This window comes from Gossypium raimondii, chromosome 4, assembly GCF_025698545.1.
Source record: "Gossypium raimondii isolate GPD5lz chromosome 4, ASM2569854v1, whole genome shotgun sequence".
NCBI classification, from domain to species: domain Eukaryota; kingdom Viridiplantae; phylum Streptophyta; class Magnoliopsida; order Malvales; family Malvaceae; genus Gossypium; species Gossypium raimondii.
The window spans coordinates 49,051,452-49,078,707 of NC_068568.1; the positions used below are offsets into that span (position 1 = coordinate 49,051,452).

Below are 27,256 nucleotides of genomic sequence, written 5' to 3' on the forward strand. Positions count from 1 at the left end.
GGATTAGACTATTGCAACTATTACATAATAGCTCTTTCTTTTCTTCTTTGGATTAGACTATTACAACTATTTAGCTAAGACATCTGTCTCATCTAGGGAAACATTGTTAAGATCTAGTGCCTTAAATTTAGTTTATTTGTCATTTGTATTTATAATTTTTTGTATGATTGATATAATAAAATTTCATTATTCACATTAATGTTGGGATCTATTGCTCTTAGTGTAATATTTTCGTCAATGTATACTTGTATTTTTCGAACAAATTAGTTTAATAAAATATTAATTGATTACATTAATATTATTTGTATATTGTTCTTAATGGGTTTTGCACACAAAGCAAAATGGAAGCAAATATTGACTCATTTGTTATCTATTGTTTAACTAATACTAAACGGTATTACGTGGTTGGATCGTAACACAAAAAAACAACTTGTATTAGTAGATATTAACGTGCCCTTTATATAATTGGAAACAAGCAAACCAATTGAAAGACTAATATGTCATCTATAAAGTACAATTAGGGAGATGCTTTGTCTTGAGTATCAGAGCAGATGACTCTAAGAAGATAGAGACATGGATATGACTAATTGGATTGGCAGTACCTCAAACTAGACTCAAGTGGAATAGATCCTAAATCCGTTTATAGATTTGTTCACTTGTAATGTTCATAGTGTGACATACCTTAATCCTAATTGGATGATGAACTATGCATGTGTGACTCGTATACCTTGATGTAAGTGAAAGCCTCGGTTCAAATAGATAAAGAACTGAAAGCTAGTATATTGGGTATACGACTTCTGCAATATGTAGCTTTATTCCATAATAGTGGAATTCATAGCCTAACTAAAGGGTAAATGATATCCTCTTATCGGTATTACATGATAAATGATAAGTAAACGTGGCAATGAGTCATTTAAATGACTTGATTACTCTATTTGATAATGAGATTTACTGGTTACTCTATTTAATTACAGTAACTATTGTCGCCCCGAATCATGTTTTAGCTTTTCTCCACTGTTATAGTCACTCTCTCCCTAAAAGTCTTCTTGCCCCCACCTCCGACATAAGTTTTGGACAATTAGGTTAAGGATATTACTTTGATGGAAAGAAAAGAATAAGTAAGCCTATTTTTTCCCTATGATTATGATATCAAACTTAAGTATGGGGTTTATAAAGCATCCTTTTATCGTGGCATGAAATTTGAACTCGTGACAGTATAACCACTGTGAACTGGGAGCTTGAGTTACAATACAACATTTTCTAAGGTGATGGTGCACTCCCCACACGAAAAATGAAATGTGTGAGTTTCTAAACATCACCGTATCACCGTGAACTCAAATATAACTTAAAACTATCACAATGTCTCCCTAAAACTCCAACACAAACAAACTTTCCCTCCCAAAATTTCAACACTCAACCAAAAATAAAAACAATAAAAACAAAAAACATTTTTTTTCTAAGGAAGGTGGGCAAGAGAGCTAATGGAGTGGGGGTAGCAAACGCCACCTTTATATAGGCAACAAGAGGAAAAAAGTATGTGAGAGCCCATAACAGTCTGGGGTTCCCGCGATGGGGTGTTTGAAAATTATCCTGAGATTTTCGAGTTCTAAAATTTTGTGATGGGATTCCCTATTATAGTTAGGGTTAAAAATTTGTGGGAAGAAATTGTCAGGTATAAAGTCGAATAAAATTCAGACGTCACATCCCGAATTTTTTAGAAGCCTTTTTTAGACTTGTCATGTCCAATCTTTTCCAATATTTTGAAGTTATGTTTGATATCCGAGGGTAGTATTTCCTATAAAATGAAGACATTTTGTGTAGAGGTTCCATACTGAAAATTCGAACAGATTGTTTTTATAAGGAGATTTGTATAAAGAGAAGATTGTTGATATTAAAAATATGAAAATTTCATAATAAATGATGATTTATATGAGAAAATTTTAAAATAAAAAAATTCATCGACGTCGTCGGCCCGAATGTGTGCCACAACCTAGTGGGTGTCGATTACGAGGAGGATTTCATCGTAGTTAGGGTTTTGGCTCCTCATAATTTTCATCTTCATCTTTACATCCACTTTTATCTTGATCTTGATATTCGTCTCGTTCCTCTGTGCTAGATTGTATTTGTGTCCTAGGTTCTCATCGTATATCATTCGTGGTGTTAATAAGTGGTTGCAAAGATTACCCATCTCTAAAGGACAATGATGCTCAGGGTGTTTGCGACACTATTGGTAGAGAACTGAATGGTGTTGAATAACCTGATTGTGGATAGAATGTTGGAATTGTAGGCGATGGAGGATACACTGATGTTGTTGTTGGTAGTGGTCTTGAGGATGAAGGTGGTGCAAAAAATATACTTGGAAAAGGTGTTAATGCATGGTATGATGATGCATAATGTGGTGCATGTGTAGAAAAATGGGGTTATTGAAAGCACCCATCTGTGCCTCATGTGGGGTTGGAGTTGATGATGATTCCATCGACGCATGTACTCTCGATCGTGACCTCATGTGGAGTCGTCTTAGCCTTCTACAACAACATTATCTACTCATTTCCTCCTCCAACAACAGATATGACTTACCGTGAAGTCTAAACCATGTCATGTAATATGGAGAGGTCGCCAAATACGGTTGGACAATTGGTTCGTGCATAAGTATAAATTTGTACTTATGTTACCAAATGTAGATGCATTTGACATGGAATTTAGACCAATTTTCATCGGTTCTCTCCCGTAAGTCGATCTTGTAAAGTTCATCGAGCTCCTAGGGTGACAGCAAAATACTTTGCATAAACTTGAACTGACGCATCACTCGATCAGATTTGTGCATCTAAATTGTTGTAAAAACTATCAATGACACTTTGACGTGCCAGATATTGCGATTCGCCAAAAATTCGGTCGAGATGCATTCTTGAATTCTCGAATCAGAGTATGACATCCATTCAAACTACAATATATACAAAATTATAAATTTTATTACGTACCTAATATTAAATTTCAAATCCTTACGTAAATATAATATAATTGAAAATTTCAAGAACTAATTTCAGCTTTTGATCGTTGATCTAACAATGGTCGAATATCTTCAAGCTTGTCCGGTATACCCATATGACTCGCATCATTGTTCTACCTATTCAAATAATATGTTATTTCTAAAATATAATAATGAAAAAAAATATTATGATAACTATATTATTAAATGAATTTTACCTTATTACAAGTGAGAATTCATAAGGGGCGTTTACTAGGGGACGTACCATTCCCATGACTGAAGGAGTTGCCCTACACATCTCTTGGTATAGTGTGTTTAACATAGAATTGATTATACTGTAACAAGATTTTAATTTGACATATTTAATTTTTGAATTTAACTCGAACAATTTCACTTGATTTGATTCAACTCGACTCGAATTTTATTTCACTAGATTCAAAAAAATTTCAAATCAAGTTAGGATGATAAAATATGACTCCTCAACTCGATTAACTTGAAATTTTTTCACTCAATTCGATCGAACGATCACTGTTAATGGTGTAGTTTACACAAAAATATATTTTAAAAGCCAACTTTTACAAATATCTATTTAATCAATGTTGTTTGAATCGAATTGGACTGAATTGACTGGTTGGATTGAGAATCAGTTCGAAAAGTGACTTTGAATTAGTTAGATCAAGAACCGATTCTAAAAGGCCAATATTGAACTATGATTTTGAATTTTCTTTTTTAAATTTTAATAATTTTTAATCAAATCGGTGGAACTGATAACTTGATCAATTTGACCACCAAATCAATTTTAAAAATATTAATTTTAATAAATAAATAACAACAAGGCTTAAGGGTGTGAAAAACCCTCAAATTAAAAAAAAATTAAGACTCTGCTCTTTGTTTTGCACTCAATTGGGCACTTAAACTTTCAAAATGCATCAAAAAGGCCCTCAAACTTTAAAAAAAAAAATTTAAGCCCCTGCTTTTTTTTTTGCACTCAATTGAGTACTTAAATTGTCAAAATGCATAAAAAGACCCTCAGAATTTTTTAAAAAAAGCAATTAAGCCCTTGCTTTTTTTTTTTTTTGCATTCAATTGCCAAAATGCATTAAAAAGGCCATTTGACCATAAACTTTGACAGTTGACCGTTAAAGTTAACTGCCTCTAATCTTTTTCAATTAAATTCACCCCGTGTCACAACTATTGCGTCACATGTGACAAAAAAATTATAAAAAACAAAATCAATAAAAATTATTAAACTTTAATAAAAAATATAAAATTTTATAAAATTTTATAAAAATCATAAAAAATTATAAAATGCATAAAAAACATCTTTTAACCATTAACTTCAACCGTTGGTCGTTAAAGTTAACGATTCCCATTTTTTTTCTCGTTAAAGCCATTACATGTCACACTGTGGTGAAAATAATAAAAAATAAAAATCAATAAAAGTTATAGAAAAGTATAAAATATTTTTTGGTACGATAATTTTATAATTTTATGAATTTTATAATTCTTTATATTTTATCATTTTCTTACAACTTTATAAAAATATATTTCTATATATTTTATAATATTTTATAAAATTTTATAATCTTTTACAATTTTATAATCTTTTTCTAAACTTTAATAAGCATTAAATATTGCTTATATATATATATTTATTAAAATTTAATAATTTTTATTTTTTTGTCACATGTCCGATTGTGATACGTGATGAATTTAATTAAAAAAAATAAGGCGATTAACTTTGAAGATTGAGTGCACAAAAATTGAAGACCTATTTTATGCATTTTGACAATTTAAGTACCTAATTTAATTATTTTTATAAAAAAATTGAGGATTATTTTTTTAATATATTTTGAAAGTCGTAAGTATGTAATTGAGTAGAAAGCAGGAGTTTAATTATTACGCCTAAAAACAATAAAGAAACAAAGCCCCGATGGATGAGTCGTCCAAAAGCGGGAAAATGTACCCATTGCTGAGAATCTAGTTGGTATTTCTGGTTGTGAAAGAAGAGAAGTGTCTGTCTGGGGGGCACATGGGGATTGCCATTGCTGGCCCAAGGCATTTTCTCCCATGCCCACATGTGTATCTTCTATTTTATTGAAGTCGTTTAAAACTCTTTTCTTTCAGAGGAAAGAAACGAAGAAGAAAGCTTCAAAGGAAAATATTTCAACACTCTGCTCTCTAACTGAGATCTGAAATCTGAGAAGAAACACCAAAATGCAGGATCCGCGAAATCTAAATCCGAACCCGGATCCTGCATTTCCCTCCTTCACCCAAAATATGCCGTCTTTTTCCAACCCAGCCCAATATCGTGGTTCTTATCACAGGCGAGCCCAATCCGAAGTCCAGTTCCGGATTCCAGACGACTTGGATCTCGTGTCCGATCCCTTCGAAGGGTTAGGATCCGAAGACGACATGCTTTGTAGTTACATGGACATTGAGATGCCAGGGGAATCAGCGAAGGGAGTCGAGGCGGCTGCTGGGTCTTGGAGTCAGAACCCGAAAGGAGAGGAAGTGAGTGGTGGGTCGGGGATAGGGGAGAAGTATAATGGAGGAGGGAAAGGAAGGCATAGGTATAGCAATTCGGTTGATGGATGCTCCATAATGGAGTCCATTGAAGCTAAGAAAGCCATGGCTCCTGATAAACTTGCTGAATTGTGGACAATTGACCCAAAGAGAGCTAAAAGGTTTGGGAATTACTTCCTTTTTTTTTTTCGCTATATTTTGGGAGCTTTTTTACTGCATTTGATTTAGGGGTACTTATGAGATTGAAGTTGGAAACTTGTTAATTTTAGTGTAAAGTTTGCCTTTTGTTGTTTAGCGGAAACTATTAGAAGAAGATCATAATTTTTTGTTTAAAGAAATTGTATTTTTAGTTTATCAATGACATATATTTTCGGTGAGTTTAGATGGGCGGTGCGTTTACCTGCGGTTAGTATAAAAATAGCGATAGCGGTGAGATTAAATATTGTAGTGATATTGTAGCGTGAGACAAAAAAGTAAGCTAAACGCACTGCACGGTACCCAATCGCCCATCCAAACCCACCCTTCGTTGGGGTGGGGAATTATGATCGTTTTGTTTAGGTGTGTGTTTATCATAATGGTGAAGTTGACTTCTTTTTATTTTTCTTCTTCCTTTTTGGCTGTGTATGGATATGGGGTTTGGGGCAGTTTAGGATGTAAAGTAAGGAACTACAAACTAATGGAAGTTGATTTTTTTTTTTTTTTGAGTTTAAAGAAATTGAGGATTAGTAGAATTTCTGAAAAAAGCATGCATTTTTATTTAATTAATTCATGTCAAATATATGAAATTTTCCTAATTTTAGGTTCTGCCTTATGGGTTGCTCATGTTTCTTAGCTCATTTTCTTGTTTTCATGGCCATTATTATTGTAGTGTTGAAAAGTTTTTGGACAATGTAGTGTTTCACTTCACTTTTCTCACCCCATGATGAAAGAAATTTTGTTATTTTTGAAAGTTCAACTTCGGGGAACTTTCCTATATTTATGCATATTTTCGAATGAAATTCATGTGAATTAGTAGGTATCTTCAATTTATGTGTGCTTTTTAATGGTTATGTTCTTTTTGCCTATGCACTATGATTATTTCTTCTTTTTCTTTCCTGAATTTTCATGACTTTTTTTTTTTTACTTTGATTATCAATTAGTAATGTCATAAATGCTTCCTGAAATATTCAAGCAGTCATGAATGCCAAATGGGTTAATTTTGTTGGTGAATCATATCAGACTTTGCTTTGCATAACTTCTACCTAAAAATCGTTGAGTACGTTAAGATTAGCATAACTGGCCTGTTCAATATCACTCAAACCATCAATAAAATGGCTTATGGGTGGTTATGGATTTCGTTGAAATTATAATTGTATTGTTTCTCTATTTTGTACATTTAAATGCTCTTAGTTTCATTTAAGTTCGATTTAGTGCAATGAGCTTGCTCTTTCCCAACTTTGGAACTTGTGGTAATGGGGATTGGTATGGTATTGCACTCATGGTTTTCTATTCGGAATGTTATAACCTTCTTTGTTGTTCATATTTCCACATATATATATGTCAATGAAAACTTTTATCTTGCTGGTGAGGTGGTCGACCTAAGAGTAATTCTCATCTATCCACTCAATGCACCTCACCCTTAGTAAATGGAAATCTCTCATAGATTTGGCATATCTCATTTTGTGGTGAGATCGGGTTTACATTCAAGTTTTCACTAAGTAAGTACATCTTTTCTTTTTATAGGATCATTGCAAATCGGCGGTCGGCTACACGCTCAAAAGAGAAGAAAGCCCTATATATGTCTGAATTGGAGAGGAAAGTCCAAACACTTCAAACGGAAGCAACGACTCTTTCTGCACACCTAACCCTATTCCAGGTTTTTGTCAAACGCTTACATGTCTCATTGCATAATTTTGGAGCTTATTTCTGATGATATTTGCATTCCTCATAAGAATATCATATCTACTTATTAAACAATCATTATCTGAGGTTTCTACTTTCAAATAAATCAAAAACTTTTTGCAATTGGGGCTTTAATTATCACTCCCTTGTTTATGTGGACCTGCTTTCACATGCTTCTAATTCTCTGTTAAAGTCACCTGTGTTTCCGAAAAGGCCATTATTTGTGGATATATCCTTGTACTATCTCACTTTTAAGGATTGAGTCCTTGTAGTGTAATTTCATTGAATTTGGTCCTTGAACTTTTATAATATGGAATTCAGTGTAAATGTTCACGATGTGAATTTCTGTTGTTAAATCAAGTGACATGGCACGACACATGTAATATTTTGGCCAGATGGCCTGGCCACATGTTCTAGTGTTCTTATGTTCTTTTATCGAGTTTTATTATTTAATTGTAATAATCAATAAAAACTAAAATAACTGTTTTGTATAGAGTGCCAGCTGGCTGAAAGAATTCCATGTATGCCATGTGGCCATAAAATTTCCATGTCACTTGATATAAAGATTGAAAGTCCATACCATCAACAATTGGATCCCACATTTAATAAAGTATAGGGATCACTATGAGGACTAATTCTAAATCCTCAAAAGTGAGATAGTAGAGGGACCAGTTTTCCGTGGCAAGCCAGCCATCTTATGTTGTTTTGTTTTATCTTTTTTTGTTGACTAATACCTGAAGATTAACCGTCTTAATTCGTGCATATATGCTCTAGAGAGATACGACAGGCTTGACTACTGAGAACGCTGAGCTTAAGCTCCGGCTACAAGCAATGGAACAACAGGCGCAGCTATCTGATGGTACGTTCTGTCCAAGATGGCACGCTTTCATTTGCAACAGAAGTTGAACATTTAATGATAAAAACAAAAAGATTGGCATCGTATTTGTCAAAACTAGGGATGCCCATTTTGATTAGTGTTATAGGCAATAATTTTAGAGCTCGAGGTTGGATAGCATTAATGATTGTAAATTTACAAGTAGATATGTAGCCATGATTGTATCATGTCCTTGGTATTTTGTTTATATTTTTTCTCGTTGTCCATTTTTTACTACAGCTCTAAATGAAGCATTAAAGAAAGAAGTAGAGAGGCTCAAGACTGCTACTGGAGAAATAACGACGCCGACTGATACCTTCAATTTAGGAATGCACCATATATCATACGCCCAATCTTCCTTCTTTCCTCCTCAGAATACACAACTGCCACCATTTCATCCTTTCCATTCTAACTTATTGACATCTTCCTTGAATACCAACTCGCATGCCTTGGCCGACATGATGCAACAAGATCCTCTTGGCCTATTGCAAGGGCTTGATACCAGTAGCAGGGGCTCGCCCTTTGTGAAATCTGAAAGCCCCTCAATTTGTGCCGCTGAAAGCAGTGGAACAGTATGATTACAAGTTCTTCTGTGTTGGATTGTTCATAGACTGACCTTATTGACATTAAAAGGTACTAATCATTTGAATTAAATTCTTCTAATGCGATTGGGATGTTTAGAGTTTTTCTGTAGGTTTTAGTTGGTGTTGAGATAATTCAAAAATCTGTTGGTTGTGAATTTTCAATTTCATTTGTTGGGAGAAATTATGTGGGTGTGGGATTAGAAGCTTGATCCCTAGGAGTAGATGAATACAACATCTCAAGCCTGCCGCTCCCATTGTTTTGTTTAAAGTTGTATTGCTGGTGAATTTCTTCTAATTGTTTTTGTCTCAGTTGCATATATTTGTATTTTCTTACATATATATGGCCATTTACAAGTCTGAATGGATTAAGAAAGAGAATTATTAAAGAACTCATGCCAACAGCAGTGATGAACAACCAGATTGGTCGGCCGGGTTGGTTGGTTCAATTCAATTGAGAATCAGTACATCTCCAAGAATTTTTGTAAATGAAGAGCAGGTACTGGGATTTTTTTCCCCAACTAATGTCATCACACCCTGTACACTTATGCAAAGCCTTTTAAAATGAGGATAAAGATATGAGTGGGTTGGATCTGAAATGATGAAATTTGAACCCTTCAATAAAAAGGCTTTGAACAAGTAATGGGGAGATCCCAATTGCCAGTTAGACTCGGGAAGAAAAGTAAGGTCTCTCTTTTGCTAATGTCACGATTTTCCTTCACCAAACAGTTGAAAATTTTACCATCTAAAAATCAGAAGCCCTTATCTTCGCTCAGCTTCTTCACTAAACATGCTTGCTTCGCTTTGCTGCTTCTTCACGATTTTCCTTTTTCTATTTGCATATACCTTCATCCTGTTTTAAGCCTTCATCAGTTGTTCTTCAATACTTTGTTGAGTGATTAAATGCTAAAGTTACATATTTTATGTAATTAAATTGGTTAATTTATGAGAATTCACCACTAATTTAGCCATATTTATTGAATTTTGTGCAGGAATGTAATTTGGGGCTAAATAGAAGAAAAATGAAACAATTGAGCCAAATTAAAGAAAGAAGCAAAGAATGAGGGCCAAAGTAGAATTTTTCCAATATTAATTAGCTGAAAATTTTGTTGACTTAGTGGGGGAGATTATTTTGGGATATTTTTTGTCATGGAATATTTATATTTTTATTTTTCCTTGATTTTCTAGACTAGTTGGCTCCTAAATTAGTAAATCCTCTAGTATAAATAGAGCATGTATTGTTCATCAATTCATCAATCAATCAAAAAAATATTTAGCTTCTATCTTTCAATTCTCTCCTTTCTCACGTAGCATTGTTTCTTTAGTTTCTTTGCCTTCAATTTATTCCTAGCAGCAACCAACTTTAGCCATTTGCAATTCCTTTCCTTTTTCCAAATTCCCTTTTCAACCACCCCACTTTAATATATTCCAACTCCCATACTCAATCACATCACCCACATTTTCACCCATTTACCTTAATTAATTTATCAAATACCAACATGTCCCAAACCTTAGCCAACTAAACCCATTTTCAGCTTTAGGCGTAAATTAACCTCGTCAAAACCCGTGAGTTACTGAACCCGAGCCCATTTAACTCCTAAAATTCCAAGACTTATTACTTCTGGATTAAGAGTATGATTTTGTCACCATAAAGTCGATCAACACTAAGTCAAAAAGACGTCGTTTGATTTAGTGTGATTAGACGTCTGATTGGAATTCAAAGGAACGTTTCTAATCGGTTTCGTGAACACATTGGTGTGCCAAGTGGAGATAGTTGTTTGGTTCCGTCAAGGAAGTAGTAACGGATTTGAATGCCCCACGCGGTTGAGGGCAATTGGTTCGAGCTAGGCTCTTCTAGAACGCAAAGTCACGGAGTTCTAAATCACGAACGTTTCGTGGTTGTTCGATCGGTAAGAGTTAGTTATTGGACGTTCCATAACTAATTTACACAAGGAAGAGTTGGTGTCCGAGGCGTCCTTGGTAGCTATAACTAGCTTATTGGAAAAGAGGAGTTCATCCAATTTCGAGGATCGGTTCAAAGACGAGGAAAATTCGTGCCTAAAGCTGAGCTTATTCTAATTAAAATTTTCTTAATATTTATTTCACAGTTTTTATTATTCTGTTTTCAACTTTTACTTTTGACGTTATTTTTCTGTTAAATTCAGGTTTTCGAATTTTTATCCCCCCGAACGTCTTGAGCACGACAGCTGCCCCGACATAAATCTGGTCAAGAGAGCAACAATTTACAGTAAACCAGTCTCTGAGGGATCGACCCTACTTCCTATACTGCATAATTTGCAAACTAAGGCGTAGGTTTATATTGGTGGATTCGACACCTATCATTGAGCGGTTCCCTTTCTATCATCATCTCTTGTATGCTAGCCACTGGAGAATTAGTGTCCCATTTCATATCTGGAGGCTTAATAGCATAGAGAGCCTCGAATGGTGTCCTTCTCAAAGCAGTGTGATGATTGGTGTCACACCACCATTCGAGTTGGGACAACCATGTACCCCAAGTCTTTAGTTTGTATAGCTACATACTCTTGAGGTATGGTTCCAAACACTAGTTCAATCTTTTAGACTGACATCAGTTTTAGGCTGATAAGTTGTGCTAAACAATAAAATTGTGCCTAATAACTTGATCAATGTCTTGTCCCTGTCTGAAATGGCTAAGTTTGGATAGCCATGTGATTCATAAACTTGATCCAAGTCTAGTTTAGCAATCTCAAGGGTAGTATAGGGTGAAATATGGCTAAAAAGTGTGCATACTTGGCATATTTGTCAATGATAACTAAGATGCAATTGTATTTTCTTGACTGAGGGAGTCCTTCTATAACGTCCATAGTTGTTACCTCCCAAGCTTGGCTAGGAATAGGGATAGGTTGGAGTAGTCCAGGTTGTGCTACAAGCTCCACCTTGGTTCTTTAGCAAGTATCACATTGCCCCACATACTCCTCCACTTGTCTTTTAAGGCCTGACCAGCAGAAATAAGGCTTAATCTTGCAGTAGGTAGCCTGCACAGTAAAGTGCCCCCTTATGGAGAGTCATGAAGTAGTTTAAGAACATGTTCCCTTAAGGTCTACCAATTTAAACTCTTCCCTTGTATCGTACCACCCCATTGGCGAATGTAAACCCTGAATCTCCTCCTTGTTGTACCAATAAGCCAGTTACCTTCTCTTGAGCCCATTGACACGTTAAAAAAATTCAGTTTAGAAAACGTGTTTGAAGCACAATGGAAATACAAAAATTTTCTAAAAAAAACCAAGTCATTATATTATTTATTGCAATAAATTTTTTTTATATTAATTATACATGTGTTCTTTTGGATATGCAAATTAGGTCATTCCTGTCTTTCAACCTTTCGATTTTCTCCTCTAATCTCGACCGCTGTTTGTTAGAGTGTGGCTCTATTCTCAAACTAATTACTCAAGAAAAAGGGAATTATTTAGTGTAGAATAAATTTCTTGTATTTTGGCAAAGTAACTTTTAGGTGAATGGTGTAATTTGATCTAATTCATAATCTCTATTTATAGAAAAAATAATAAGAGTGTCAATCAAACAAGGCTTATTCGAATAATAATATTTTAATAGGAAAAATATACTCCTACTAAGAGTACATGAAATGGGTGGCAACAACACCCTTTGGGAACTCTAGGGTTGCCACCCCTTGCCTTATATCGGGCTTATTGGGCCTATTCCGTATATCAGGTAAAATTATATGTGTCACATGGTTTTTAATTTAATTTATCAAACCCAATAAAAAAAATTTCTATATGCAAAATATTATTTATTCAACTAATTAACTTAATTAAATGATCTTTTCAACCGAATTCTAATATCGTTAAAGTCATGACGACTTTATCGTATTAGAATTTATAAGTAAATAAATTTAATTAACTTACTTTTTATGAAACTGTGATGACTAATTAATTTAATTTCCATTTCGAACTTCAATTATTTAATTATCATTTAATTAAATAATAATTCGAAGAAATTAATTTAATTTTTAAGTAGTATCTTGTTCATGGAGACAGAACGCATTCATTGCGGATAATAATCTATGCGATCTATTTCTCTTATTTGTCGTTTTTATATGTTCATATCATCAATTCAAATGCGAACCATCAATGATATACCGAGCTAGCAAAGGGATGGACTAGACATATATAATTAGGGCTCAAACAATTTGTTATTAAGTTATGACTATTTGTCTATTAATTACAATATTATTTAGTTATGAATTCATTCTACTAAAGTATCATTACTGAGCTCTCCTCATTATATACCATTATAAAAGCTACTTTATCTCACGTTCGTCCAATGACCTTAACATATATGTGTTACCCTCATAGGGTATCATTTATCTCTTTGGGATAAAATTCATTTTTCCAATATGATCCTATTTTATCTTATGGTTATCGTTACATCTTCCTTTATGAAAAAGTAAGTTACCAAGACATAGTAATTAAATCATTTGTCTATTTTCATGTACTAACTAAGGCCGCATATAAAACTCCATACGAATTGTGGCACGATAGGAAGCCAAGTCTAAAGCATTTAAGGATTTAGGGATGCCCAACCCACGTATTGGATAAAGATGAGAGGAAGTTGGATTCACAGATAGGGTTGTGCATGTTTGTGAGATGTTTAAAGGAACAAAGGGTGGTTTGTTTTATAACCCGAAAAAGCAAACAGTTATAATTTCGAGTCATGCTACCTTCCTTGAGGAAAACTATATGAACAACTTTAAATCTCAAAGTAAAGAAGTACTCGAGGAATTTTCGGAAAATACACAAAGTCCTACAGTAATGGTTTGACTCGCAATGTATTGAGACTTAAACCTCTAAATACTTAGTTTACAAGTCTTGAAAATGTTTAATCTCTAAATGATTTACTGGTAAAATTTATATTAAATATTAGTATACCAAAAACTTGGGATATCAAAGCTAACACATATATCAGATACAGGTATGTGATGATGCACATCTGGTCAACAAAGTTAGGCAATCTGTTGTGGCAAAGCGTGACCATAAGCTGGTTGTGAAGTTCAAAATATGAGTGCTATAAATGTTCTAAAAATCATATAAAATACTAGTATAGCCTTAGTAGCTATAATTGTTGTATTATGTTTGCATTAATATGATTAAACTTTTCCAAGTTGCAAATAACCAGACTGTTGACCCAACTTAATGGCAGTGAGATACTACATTTGGTATTTTTATTTATTTATTTGTGGGTTGGTTAAAATTTTCTATTCATCTTGGACTGTCCTTGGGTTGGATTGAAATAATTAAGCTCATTGCTATGAACACCATTCTTTAGACTCTTACCAGATACTAGAAGCAAGGATTTTTGAGAGCTAGGTAGCCTATATTATTGACCAACTAATGGTTTTTCCTTTTCATGTATGACATCCTATCTTTCCCATTGCTTATTTATAACATGTTTCAGACTTCAACGTATTGGGAGGGTTTCTAGTTGAATCATAAAAATTAGAGTGGTTCTAGATTAGCGTTGAAAATCTAGAGAGTTTTGTTGAATCACATGACTAGAGAAAGAGTTTCCAAGTTAGGGATTGTAAATGTTATACATCCTCTTTGAAAGGTACAATTTGGGAAATAGTTGGTTCATGTATATCAGTATAATGGAGGTGGGCAATTGAGGTCAAACCACTATAGATTCAAGCATTCAAGCTATGATCTCGTGTAATCTTTCAATATAAAATAGTTTGTAGAAAATTTTCAAATTCGCAATGTACTCTCCTCTTGGTATTTTTTTACTTTTAACAACTTTTAAGAAAAGAAGTGATTTAACCTATAACTTTCAAATCCCAATTTACCCCTCCTCATGGTATTTAACCTTTGTTAGAAGAAAAAGGAGGACATCTTCAAGTGACAAAGCATTTCAAGGGCTAGTGGTGCCAAAAGAATACTATACATTTGATAAACACATGAAGGTGATGGCAAAATTTCTATATGTAATATAATCTGATACAGACAGTTCTGCTAATCGATGATTACATCTCCCTTGTGAGGAGTCATAATCATATAGGAAGTTTTCAAAGTTATGATAAGTACAACGAAATGATGATTTGAAGCCTGTTGTAATGTTTGTGGTGTTATTAAAGGTTATCAATGCTGAGGTTTGGCTATAAAAATATATACATCCAAAGTTGCATATGAGAAAAAAATCCTTAGCTTTCCCTTTAAATTATCAAGGTTGATCATGTGTCAATTCTGCTAGAAAGGTGACCTTTTTAACCAATTGGAACATATTTTTTCAATAGTACACAAAATCAGGGGTTGGGACACCAAACTTAACTACCTTGCTACCTTATAAGGGTCACAGCAGCCCTACAACCAGAGCTTCCAATTAAATGCACATGGCAAGGAGTTCAATCTTTTTAAGCTAGAACTGTTACATGTAGGAACTTGCAAGCTGCCAAGTGGGTTCATTTTGTGGTTGAAATGAGTGATTTTCATGTTTAGAGACCCACCAGAAAAGTGGCTATTTCACTTGGCTTTGAGCAAGGCCTTCAATGGTCCCATCCCAATGAAATGAAGATTTTGTAGGGAGGATGAGTTTAGTGTCATTGCAAGTGGGGACAGTGAAACAATCCCTTGTGAAGGGCACTCTAATTGGCTCCTAACACACATGATTTGGATAAAATCCACTAGTCTTTCTTTGTGGATCTCACATTTCAGGGTTTGGTCAATGTTTTCCCCCCCATGAAAATAGAATCAGTATGAATCATTTTCCACCTAAAGGGTTTGTTTAGAAAATAAAAATGAGCAGCTAGTAAAGTTGTTGAGGCAGGTAATGCCACATCGAGATATGTGCATTTAATGAATAAATCTTCACACTTCCAACTAAAATATATATCCCTATATCTCTCTTCACACAGACCTTCAGTTTATTAAACTAAATAAACAAACATGAATAAGCTTTTGAGGCTCGTTTATTAAATAAATCGAACACGAATAAAACTTGTTCAGCTCATTTATATTTATCAACATTAGTATATATCAATAAAATTATTTTGATTTGTACATTTTTTTATAATATAATTATTTATATTTTTATTTGACTATTATATAATATATATATATGTTTATTTATTATTCAGGAACATTATTCGACTAACGTGTTGATAAATATTAAATAAACGAATATAAATACACATACTTTTAAATAAACAAACACGGACAAACTTTAAAATATATAAATAAAAGTCTATCCATTCAAACTCGATTCATTAATAACCCTTCGGACATAGAATTTTCTCTATTTTATAGTCAGGTTGGACATGCATAATTGTTCAACATTTTTTTAATTAAGAAAAAAGAGGAAGAGATTTTGTCAAGTAAAGCTTAGGGTGGGTTTGGATTTGGGTGCGGTGCAGTGCGTTTAGCTTACTTTTTGTCTCACGCTACAGTATCGTTACAGCATCTAATCTTACAGCCACCGCTGTTTTTACACTAACCGCAGGTAAATGCACCGCCCATCCAAACTCACCCTTAATTAAGTTGGATTATTTTGGTTTGGATGATTAAAAAGTTAAAAAAGAAGGTGATGTCAGCTTCCCAATATTCCATAGCAGAAATTGTATCACAAAATATGATCATTGTTACTGATGTGAAGTATTATTATATAGAATTATAAATCAAAATCATGTGGTCAATATCTTATATTATATAATATTTAACCTCATATCAGTATCGGATAGCATTGAAATTCATATGAAAATGATGCATGAATAGAAGGGACCGTGAGCCCCGGAGCTTGCATGTGCTCCCTAACATGGTAGGGACACCTTCATCTCTAATCAATTTTCATTTTCTTTTTTCACAAAATTTCTTCCTCTTTAATACATAATTTAATCATTTTGAGAAACTTCAAAACCTCCACGTTTAACAATAATAATAAATAATAATGCGGATTGAGTCTTAGCTCGATTGGTGTGGACATTGTTGCCAATGTAAGAGGACGTGAGTTTGAGTGCGCTGAAATGCATTATCCTCCTATTTATGGGTTGAAGAGGGGCTATGGGTAGTTCTAGGCACTGTGTTAAAAAAAACAGATATGATCAGAACCTATAATGAGATTATTCAGAAAACAAATAATAATAATAATGCCGATTGAGTCTTAGCTCGATTGAAATGAGTATTGTTGCAAATGCAGAAGAACGTTGGTTTGACTGTGTTGAAGCACATTATCCTCTTATTTATGGGTTAAGGAAGAACTATAAGCAATTCTAAATATTATATTAAAAAGAATATATATAATCAACACCTACAATGAGATTATTCCTACGTACACTAATCATCCATCAATGATAATAATAAAAGGAAACCAATTTTCTTCATCTTTTCTGTCTCTATTTGATACTATCCATCAATCTCTGCGACAAATGATTATTTATGGATTGATGCTAATTAATCCACTTATATGTTAATAAGATAGACTAGTATCTGAAAAATAGATAAATTAGTCATTATACATTAGATCAAAGAGCAAATTAATTTTTGTTAAAAATTCTACTTATTTTTAATATTAAAAGTCGATACTTTGTACGTGAGAATGAGGTACACATTATGTGTCTATTTATTCTATCACCACATTAATTTTAACAAGAGAAATGAATGAAATTTTTAACAGATAAGACTAATTTGTTCATTAATCAAACATACAAGGACTAATTTGCTTATTTTTAAAACGAAAGGGATAAAATGCAATCGACTCTTAATATAGGAGCTACCATAAATGTAAAATTTCAATATTATCCCTTTTAAGAATTACAAGATTTAAATTAATTAAAAGTAAAATTACACTTTGACCCCAAAAAATAATAAAATTTTGATTTAATCCTTTAAAATTATAAAGATATACGTTATTAAAATTGTAAAATTACATTTTAACTCTTATAAAAATATACAACTTTATCCAAAAAAACTTTAGCTTCATCCTTACATATAGTCAACATATATCATAATGCATGGATTAAATGTATGATATTTTAAATATTTGAATTGTGTGGTATAAATATTGGACACCAAATCTGGATAAGGTGTTATTAAATTAATTGAAAATAGTATATATGATTCTTAGTTGCTATACAAAATATTAGTAGGTTTTAAGGAGAGATAGTGTTGGGTATATTTGATCATGAGTCGGGTCAATATAGAATTTTAAGTTTGGGCTTGACCTAAAAAACGAGTTTAAAATTTTGTTTAAATCCAACCCAGTTTGATCATAATAAATTCTTTTTAGATTATTTTTATATAAAAACAAATTCAAAAAATATAATATATAAAATACACTAAAAATATTAAAATAAGTGTTTTCTATAGTATGTGATTCAGGCTGGAGTAGGTCTAAAAATTCTGCCTGAGGCCCGACCTGTTTAGAAAATGGGTCTTATTTATTTTTGTCTAAAAGTTCATTTTATGAGCTTATATTTTGGTTCAAAATCTTTCACTTTTCGAATCAGTCTTTAAACCTTAATTGATGGCCCGGACCATGAACAACAACAGTGATTGGCAAGCTGATGGGAGCTTTTATTTTTTTTCTACATTCAAACCCCCTTTGAAACAACACTAAAAATACACATTCACATTTCACGACCAGACATGTGTCCTTGTTACCCATTTTCCCATATTCAATACCTTTGATTGATCATTGCTTCATCAAAAACAGCATTTTACACAACGTGTGAAACTGAAAGGGTTTCTAAGTGACACACATTCAACTCTTAAAACTAATTGATTACAACCTTTGTTGAATTCCCCACTTTTCTTACACTTTTCCTTTCTCTTATTTTGGGTTGGACATTTCTCATTAACCTACCAAATGAGACTGAATTATTGACTATAAATTTATACATTAACTATCAACTATGAGGTAGGTAGAGTCGATTGATATGTATATTGTTATCAATGTAAGAAGGCGTAGGTTCAAGTGTGCTGAAGCGCATTATCTTTTTATTTATGAGTTTGGAGAGAAGCTATGAATAGTTCTAAGTATTGCGTAAAAAAGAATAGATATGATCAAAATCTATAATGAATATTATTATATGGTATTTTTAACTTTTTTTTCTATTTATATAAAATTTATAAAAAAATTTAAATCCGAATAAAATAAACTTGAACCAAATACATCAAATCGAATTTTTAAATCTATCGTCTTAATCAAAGTTTCATTACTATTTTATGTTAGTTTTTCACATAAAATTTAATTTATAGGTGTGTTATAATTTAATTGATTTTTAAAATTATTTTTAAAATTTATTCATGATGATGTATGTTACTACAATTTATTGTATGAACTCATATATTATCACCACACCAAATACAAAATAAAGAAAGATAAAATTGTAAATAAAATAGGAGGATAATACGCTTTAGCACACTTGAATCCACGTCATCCTGCACTGGCAACAACGTATGCCATAAGTCTTAGGTTGTCAAATATATTTAAATGTTAAAATTGTTGGTGGTTTATCAAACACGAGTTGTTTGAAGTGAAGTAGAAATATAACAAATTTAGAAAGGGAATGGTAAATTTTACAAGTGATTGTGAAATCCCCAGAATGAGATAGATGCATGTGAGGGTGGGGGCCTAGCGGTTGGTAGTCTAACTGGAACATTTGCATGTGCAGTTTTTGCTCCTTGTAAATGACTTGAAAATATGTTTTCGTGGCCTCCCCTTTCTATGTGCAACGTGAGACGTGAACTCCACATATCACCGCCCCTACACCTTTTCTGTCATTTAATTTCCTATATAAACCCCCCTTTTCTCCTATCCCTATGTCACAAAGCATCAACCACTAAACACATCAATTACCCTCTCTCCTTCGCCACTCATAAACACAATGACAATCACAGCATTTTCTGCAACTTCTCTTCTGCTCTTCCTCATCTGCATTTGCCTTCCAAGCGTCTATGGTGACTACGGTGGTGGATGGCAAGGTGGTCATGCTACATTCTATGGTGGTGGTGATGCATCTGGCACTATGGGTAGGTTTTATTTAGGGACCTTTTTCGTGTGGGGTAATGAAATGTTAAAGCAAAGTTTCAAGTGTGTGTACTTCCCAAAGTGCACTTACTACTACAACTTCTTGAGTTTAATTAAACTGAGAGTCCAATCATTATAATCTTACTGCTGCTGCTATTTCAGGAGGTGCTTGTGGATATGGCAATTTGTACAGCCAAGGCTATGGGACTAACACTGTCGCACTTAGCACTGCCTTGTTCAACAATGGATTGAGCTGCGGTTCTTGCTATGAAATGAAGTGTGACAATGACCCTAAATGGTGCTTGCCCGGATCCATTATAGTGACTGCAACCAACTTCTGCCCCCCCAACTTTGCATTGTCCAACGACAATGGTGGGTGGTGCAATCCTCCCCTCCAACACTTTGACATGGCCGAGCCCGCCTTCTTGCAAATCGCTCAATACCGCGCTGGAATTGTTCCCATTTCATTCAGAAGGTAAGCTTGAACACCCTTTTCGACCAAATCCATGAATAAATGCTTTGTTTCTTTTCATTTCATTCATCTTAACAAAATATTTGTGTTGGTCTAAACAGAGTCCCCTGTATGAAGAAAGGAGGAATCAGGTTTACCATCAACGGCCACTCCTACTTCAACTTGGTCCTCATCACGAACGTCGCAGGTGCCGGGGATGTCCATGCTGTGTCAATCAAGGGCTCTAAGACAGGATGGCAATCAATGTCGAGAAACTGGGGTCAAAACTGGCAGAGCAACTCCTACCTCAATGGTCAAAGCCTGTCTTTCCAAGTGACGACAAGTGATGGGAGGACTGTGAGCAGCTACAACGTGGCACCTGCAAATTGGCAGTTTGGACAAACCTTTCAAGGTGGTCAGTTTTAGAGTTTCAGGGCAAAGGCCTGGAATTTCAAAATTTGTTTGTAATGTAATGTAATAGCCATTGTTTGAGACAGACAGAGAAACAGGGGAAGAAGGTATAGGAGAGGTTCAGTCCCAACGTGGCTGTCCTGTCTATTGCTGAGGTGGTTTATTAGCACCCGCTACGCCTTTTATTTATACATACATACATATATATATATATATATATATGGAATTGTGATATTCCATTGTTTTGGCTTTTGTTTGATTATAGCCATGAACGAATATCAAGTGAAATTTTTATTCTCCTAATTCCAAAGTTGAATGGATTTGAATATTGATCCCAAATTTGTCTGTTTTACAAATTGGAAAGTTGTAATTATCCAATCAACAAAATCTTATTAATGTAAGGTTTAATTCCCATCCAAACACATGCCATATTTCCTTGGTTTTCACAATATAACCACTTTTTCATTCTTTGATGCATCTGCAAGGGACAAAGACACCACCACTTTACTACACCATTACTTTTTAGGGGGTTTGAATGAACGGTGGGTGCGATACAATGGGTTTAGTTTTTTCTTTTTTCATATTACAGTATTGTTATAATATGTAATTTTATTGTCACCATTATTTTTACACTAATAGCAGGTAAACGCATCATCTATTTAAACTCACCCTTATACTTTTTTAACATTAATTTCGTTATAAGTTCTTATTATACCTACTTTTTTTGATACAATATTTAAAACTATCCATAGTCCTTCCTCAACTCTTATATAGGAGGATAATGCGTTTTAGCACGCTCAAACCCGCATCCTCTTATATTGATAACAATATCATGTCAATCGAGTTAAAACTTAAGAGTCAATTTTTATACTTTAAACTGATATTTGCTTCTAATTATTATGTAATAATGTCTTCCCACCATGTAATAATGTGCTGTGCAAAAAATGATATTAAATTTTTTTCCTTAATTCCCCTTAATTTTGATGTTGAGTAAATTAATAATTTTTAAAAAAAAAGGAGAATAATTTAATTTTGGGTACTACACCCATGGTCACTTTTGTTTACTTTAGGTTACATTTTAGTCACTTATGTTTGAAATGTTACATTTTTGTCACTTATGTTATCGTGTTGTAACATTTTAGTCACTGAGCTATTAATTGTCGCTAACAGTGTAACGGTAAGTTGACGTGGCACGTTAAATCATCATTTCAAACAAAAGTTTTAGGGTAAATTATACAATCGATCCCCATATTTTTTCATTTTGAGCAATTTAATTTTTTTATGTTCTTTAATTTTTTTTCTTTATTTTCCATTATCTTATGTTTCTCCCTCTATTTTCTTACATTCTCTATTTTTTTTAACATATCAAAAAGCCGAATTGGCAGTGAAGAAATAAGTAGGAAGTTGAAAACCATCATTGCCTATAACCAAAACTCATAAACCCATACCATGCTTTTTTTCCACTGCTAATTCGACTTCCTGATATGTTGAAAGAAATGGAGAAGGTAGGAAAATAGAGGGAGAAGCAGAAGAGAATAGAAAATAATGAAAAAAAAGAAAGAAAGTTAAAAGAACATAAAAGAAAAAATTAAATTGCTCAAAATGAAAAAAATATGGGGACCAATTGTATAATTTAACCTAATTTTTTTGTTTGAAATGATGATTTAATGCGCCACATTAGCTTACCGTTATACCGTTAACGACAATTAATGGCTCAATGACTAAAATGTTACAACACGATAACATAAGTGACTAAAACGTAACATTTCAAACATAAGTGACTAAAACGTAACCTGAAGTAAACAAAAGTGACCATGGGTGTAATTTACCCTTTAATTTTCGTCAATTTAAAAAGTGAGCAACTAAAGACAATTAAACACATCCATAATTTTTTTGTTAATTTTAAATATTTTTCTTGGTATTATAACAAATTTATCCTTAAAGTTTACATATTCTATCAATTGGTCTTTATTTAACAAATTTAGCCTATAACATTTACACAAAATATATAAATATCGGTGACTAAATTTGTTATTATACCAATAAAATTTGGGAAAATATTTGGTACACTACCAATGGAGTTTTAAACTCCACAAATGAACTAGAAAGTTGACAAGTGTACTATAAAAATATAATAAAATATATTTTTTAAAATTTTAAAAAAGAGACATGACTATTTTTAAAGCTGTTTGTGGAATAAAATAACGGACATTATCAGTATACCAAATACGAAAAATATTAATATTGTGATTAATTACCTTTAATTGCTCACTTTTAAAATTAATTGAGGCTAAATTCCTTTAACTGTTTTAGAAGAATCAATTTATTCAATATTAAAATAGAAGGGGGGTCGTAGAGAATTTTTACCAAAAAAATTTACTGCTGTAGAGTCCTGATTTACTAACGTAGGTCCATTGGCGGTGTCACGTGTTTGTTGTGAAATATACTAATGAGTACCTAACACAAGGCATGTGTTGCGGGTAAAAGACTTAACTACTTCAACCGACCAAGCCTGGTTCAGTATGGTTTCCTTTATTTCCCTTTTATGATATATATTTATAAATATTAAATTATGGTTTTTTTTAATGTATAACATTATTATGTATAAATATTTTCCATGTCCTATAGCCACAAGTGCATCATTACACAATCTCAAGAAAAAACTTATATACAAATTCTCAAATAGATTTTATCATGGATTTGGTCAGGTTACCCATCCAAAAACTGAAAGGATTTGGACCAAAATATAGACCTGAAAAATGGGCTTAGACAAAAAAATAAAGTTCGTTTTTTAAATGGGTTGAGTCTCGAATAAGATTCTTTTATAAAACCCGACCCGCATAAGTTAATTTGTTGTTGTTTTGCTACCATTTTGTTATTATATTGTTACTATTTTGTTGTTATTGGCCTGACTATTGTATAACTCTTATTTTCTTGTTAATTTTTCTACTATTTTAGAGGCATTTGTTTGTTAAGTTGCAAGTATTTTAGTGTTATTTAAGTATAAAGACTTTTTAAATATATTTTTAATTTGTCAGTAAATATTTATTTTAATGTTTTTAGTGTATTTGATGTATTTTGTTTTTTTTTGATTTTTTATATAAAAAATTAATACGGGCGGATTGGGTTAGTCTCGAGTTTAGCCTTTTTAATCTGTCCCGAATTTTGGTAGAATTTTAAATCGATTTTTGAGTCGGGCCAAGTTTGGACCTAGAAAATAGGCCTAAAATTTTGTATCGGCTCGAACCTAAACCTGACCCAACCCCGCCCATGATCAAGTCTATTCTCAAATGACAAGATAAAGAAAGAATTGTCAATGAAGCATTGGTATTATTGGCAAAAGCTAAAGTCTTAAGTTTTAAACATTTTAAGTTCGAATTTCACCATTCACGATTAAACATTTGTGAATTATAATACTATTTTGATTTAGTGAAACTTAAAAAAGAAAAACAAAACAAAACGAAAGGTTTTTCCCCATATTTTCCTTCTTTTCTAATGGGAGAGCTCCCCTTTTCTGATGACTTCATGAACACACAACTCATAAGAGAACTAATTTTCTAACAGCAGCTACAAGCTTCTCCTTTTTCCTTAATACTTCGAGCACCATTCAATCTCATGGCTCTCCGATTTTAAGGGTGAATCATCCGCAAATTCTCAACTTAAAACTTATATAAACAATTGATAAGGTGATTGTGAATTCACTTCTAATCCCTAAAATCAATAAAAAAACGTAACTCTTTCCAACGAAAATCTTCCCAAAAATCCAAGATCACTCGTATTGGTTCATGGTGAGAATCCATATATGTATGCAAGCTCTGCAAGTATATTGGCTTTACACATAGAGGTGAGCGTCCGATCGAATTAAGTAAAAAAATTTCGAGTTGACGAATCCTATTTTATCATCTATATTAAATAAATAGCGTGAAGACAATATAAATATATCAACATGCTAAAATCCATATTAAATAAATTATTAACATGTAATTTTTTGTACAATTTTATAATATTTTAAACATATAAAATATAACACAAAATGGCTAGACTAATGAAAAAGAAAAGAAAATCATATTTCATTAATCAAACAATAATGTTGGATGCAATCAAGGTTAATTATGGAGGTAAATATCACATTAAATTAGATTTAATGTGCAATATAATATGTGAACTTTAATTTGTTTCGATTGTACATATAAAATTTTGATTTTGATTTAATTATAAACATTTAAAAATAAATAAATCCAATAATTTTCATGTTAGGTAAATAAAATTTTTGTATATAAAAAGTAATCCCAAAATGATATTACATCGAGTACAGTGTTAATGATTTGTGAAAATTGAACTAAATTTAATATTCATGGATTAAATTGCACAAAGTCAAAGTTCATGTATCAAATTGAATATTAAATCACAGTTCATGTATAGCTTTGATATATCCCCTTAATCTGTATCATATATATATATTATTTATTATAAGATCCTAGGGTCCCAACTGACATGGCGTCCTATTTTTTTTTTTACATGTGGCATACTTATCCTATTGACGCATGACAAGTACAACACAATCTATCTATATATACAATTTTAAAATTAATAGAAAATAAGATTTTAAAATTATAATAACTAGATTTTACACCCACTTTGCTTTATCTTATAATTATTTTAAATAAATTTAAAAATATTTTCAAATAAAATACAATAAATTGAGAAATTAAAACCTAAAATGATTATATAATTTGTCAAATCTCTTTAAATAAATAATTTATAATAATACAAATAAACTCTCAAGTGATACAAATACAAGAAAAATAATTAAAATACAATTAAAAAATCTACACAGCGTGAATAAATAGATAATCCATATATATATAATAATAAATCAACTCATAATAAAATTTATATAAATTTAATTACTATAATAATATTAAAATATAAAATTAGATATTATATAATGTTGATAATGTTAATGAAAGACTTTCTATTTATTAATCAATACTATACATAAAATTTATTAATTTCATTTACTTATTTAAAATAAATTCAAATTAATGATGAGTAATTATATTAAATATAAATTATTTTTACTAAAATTATTTTGAATTACCATGCTATTTAATAATTAAAATACAATTAATTTTTACCAAATTATCTAAAAATATTCAAAATTATGTTTGGTAAAAATTTTAAAACAACCGATATGATAATTATGTTTTAAAATACTATTAATTTTTTCCATATTATTTAAAAAATTCAAATATTATTTTTTAAAAGGCTAAAAGTCTAATTTCATCCTCGTACTATAAATAAATATTGAAATTCACCACTATATTATATTTTTATTGAAATTTGTCGTCGTTTTTTTCTTTTCAAAATATGAGTAAATTTGACACTCAATTTTTATGTTATTAATTTTACCACTAAACTTTAAATTTTATTAAAATTTTCCACCAAATTTCATTTTTTAATTAAATTCTATCACTCAATATTAATTTTGAAGATTCAAAACAAATTTTAATCATAAAACTTCTTTCAAATATTTTATTTCAATAGTTAATAATAAGTTAATTTATAAAATATCAAAATTAATAAATTAGCTTATAATTTTAAATTAATGAAACAAATACTTGAAATATAATAATATAAATATAAAGTAAATTTACTTTTTTATTATAAAATAACAGTTTTATTAATTTTAGCATTATATTGTTTTACTTATTGGTGTTAAATATTAAGATAAAATACAAAAAAATATTAAATGCTTTTCAAGTTATTTTAAATTAAAACTAGTAGAAAATTTTGATAAAAATCAAACACAAAATTTAATCAAATAAATATAAAGTGGCAAACTTTAATATAAAGTTAAAGCATAGTGATAAATTTACCTTTAATTTATAAACATGATCATAAATATCAATTAAAGTGAAATATAGTGATAAATTTCAATTTCACCTAAAATATAGCGACAATTTTGCACATAAAATGAACTTTTAAATTTTAGTGGTAAACTATTTAAAAGTTATAGTATATTTTATTAATTAATACAATCAATCCGTGTATCGCACATATAAAAAATTAGTGTTCTATAAAACCAACTCCTAAAAGAGCCATAGGATTAATGGGGGTATTTTAGGTAGTACAAAAAAATCAGTAAGGATAATTACAAAGCCCATATTAAGCATATGCTATTAGTGGTGCCTATAAGTTTTGGGCTTAATGGTAAAAAAGAAAATAACATTTATCAAAAAATTAATCAATCACGCGTTTAGCTAACGCTGATCAAGTTTGACAGTTAAGTTTTATCAATTTGCTTGATGGAGCAAGTAAATATTGATGCAGGTTTATGGGCATGTACTTAAAACATGAATGTTGGACCTTGGTGTGATCAAATTTCTTTAATTGAAAAGATCTTTTCTATAAGAAGTCTATTCTTAAGAGATCTATGTTATTTGATTCTATATTGAAGATCCACTTGAGCATAATTCAAGGAGATTGAGGTTCATATTGACTAAAGTTTTGACAAGTTAATATACGCCTAT

The 27,256-nt window shown here is 31.7% G+C and overlaps 2 protein-coding genes across 3 annotated transcripts; both read left to right on the forward strand.

The window, feature by feature from the left end:
- Positions 1-4,899: 4,899 nt before the first annotated feature.
- Positions 4,900-10,039, forward strand: LOC105780548 (bZIP transcription factor 18). 2 transcript variants are annotated; one of them, XR_008195420.1, is made up of 5 exons: positions 4,900-5,673; positions 7,235-7,367; positions 8,168-8,252; positions 8,508-8,900; positions 9,841-10,039. XR_008195420.1 is itself a non-coding variant. In XM_012604943.2 (4 exons), the coding sequence occupies exons 1-4, from the start codon at positions 5,204-5,206 to the stop codon at positions 8,843-8,845; spliced, it is 1,026 nt and encodes a 341-aa protein (XP_012460397.1). In that variant the 5' UTR covers positions 4,900-5,203; the 3' UTR covers positions 8,846-9,170. The 2 variants fall into 2 exon arrangements, 1 of the variants encoding a protein (XP_012460397.1); XM_012604943.2 differs by lacking the exon at positions 9,841-10,039 and having other exon boundaries at positions 8,508-9,170.
- A 9,605-nt stretch (positions 10,040-19,644) lies between these two features.
- LOC105780643 (expansin-A10) lies at positions 19,645-21,062 on the forward strand. The gene is made up of 3 exons (XM_012605082.2): positions 19,645-19,863; positions 20,024-20,336; positions 20,435-21,062. The coding sequence occupies exons 1-3, from the start codon at positions 19,719-19,721 to the stop codon at positions 20,736-20,738; spliced, it is 762 nt and encodes a 253-aa protein (XP_012460536.1). The 5' UTR covers positions 19,645-19,718; the 3' UTR covers positions 20,739-21,062.
- The last annotated feature ends 6,194 nt before the right edge of the window (positions 21,063-27,256 follow it).

Bases quoted from the DNA above. Each gene is read 5' to 3' on its own strand.
- LOC105780548 (XM_012604943.2), top strand. From the start codon at position 5,204: ATGCAGGATCCGCGAAATCTAAATCCGAACCCGGATCCTGCATTTCCC. The intron at 5,674-7,234 runs GTTTGGGAATTA...TTCTTTTTATAG, and splicing joins GACCCAAAGAGAGCTAAAAG to GATCATTGCAAATCGGCGGT. The intron at 7,368-8,167 runs GTTTTTGTCAAA...TATATGCTCTAG, and splicing joins CACACCTAACCCTATTCCAG to AGAGATACGACAGGCTTGAC.
- LOC105780643 (XM_012605082.2), top strand. From the start codon at position 19,719: ATGACAATCACAGCATTTTCTGCAACTTCTCTTCTGCTCTTCCTCATC. The intron at 19,864-20,023 runs GTAGGTTTTATT...CTGCTATTTCAG, and splicing joins TGATGCATCTGGCACTATGG to GAGGTGCTTGTGGATATGGC. The intron at 20,337-20,434 runs GTAAGCTTGAAC...TGGTCTAAACAG, and splicing joins GTTCCCATTTCATTCAGAAG to AGTCCCCTGTATGAAGAAAG.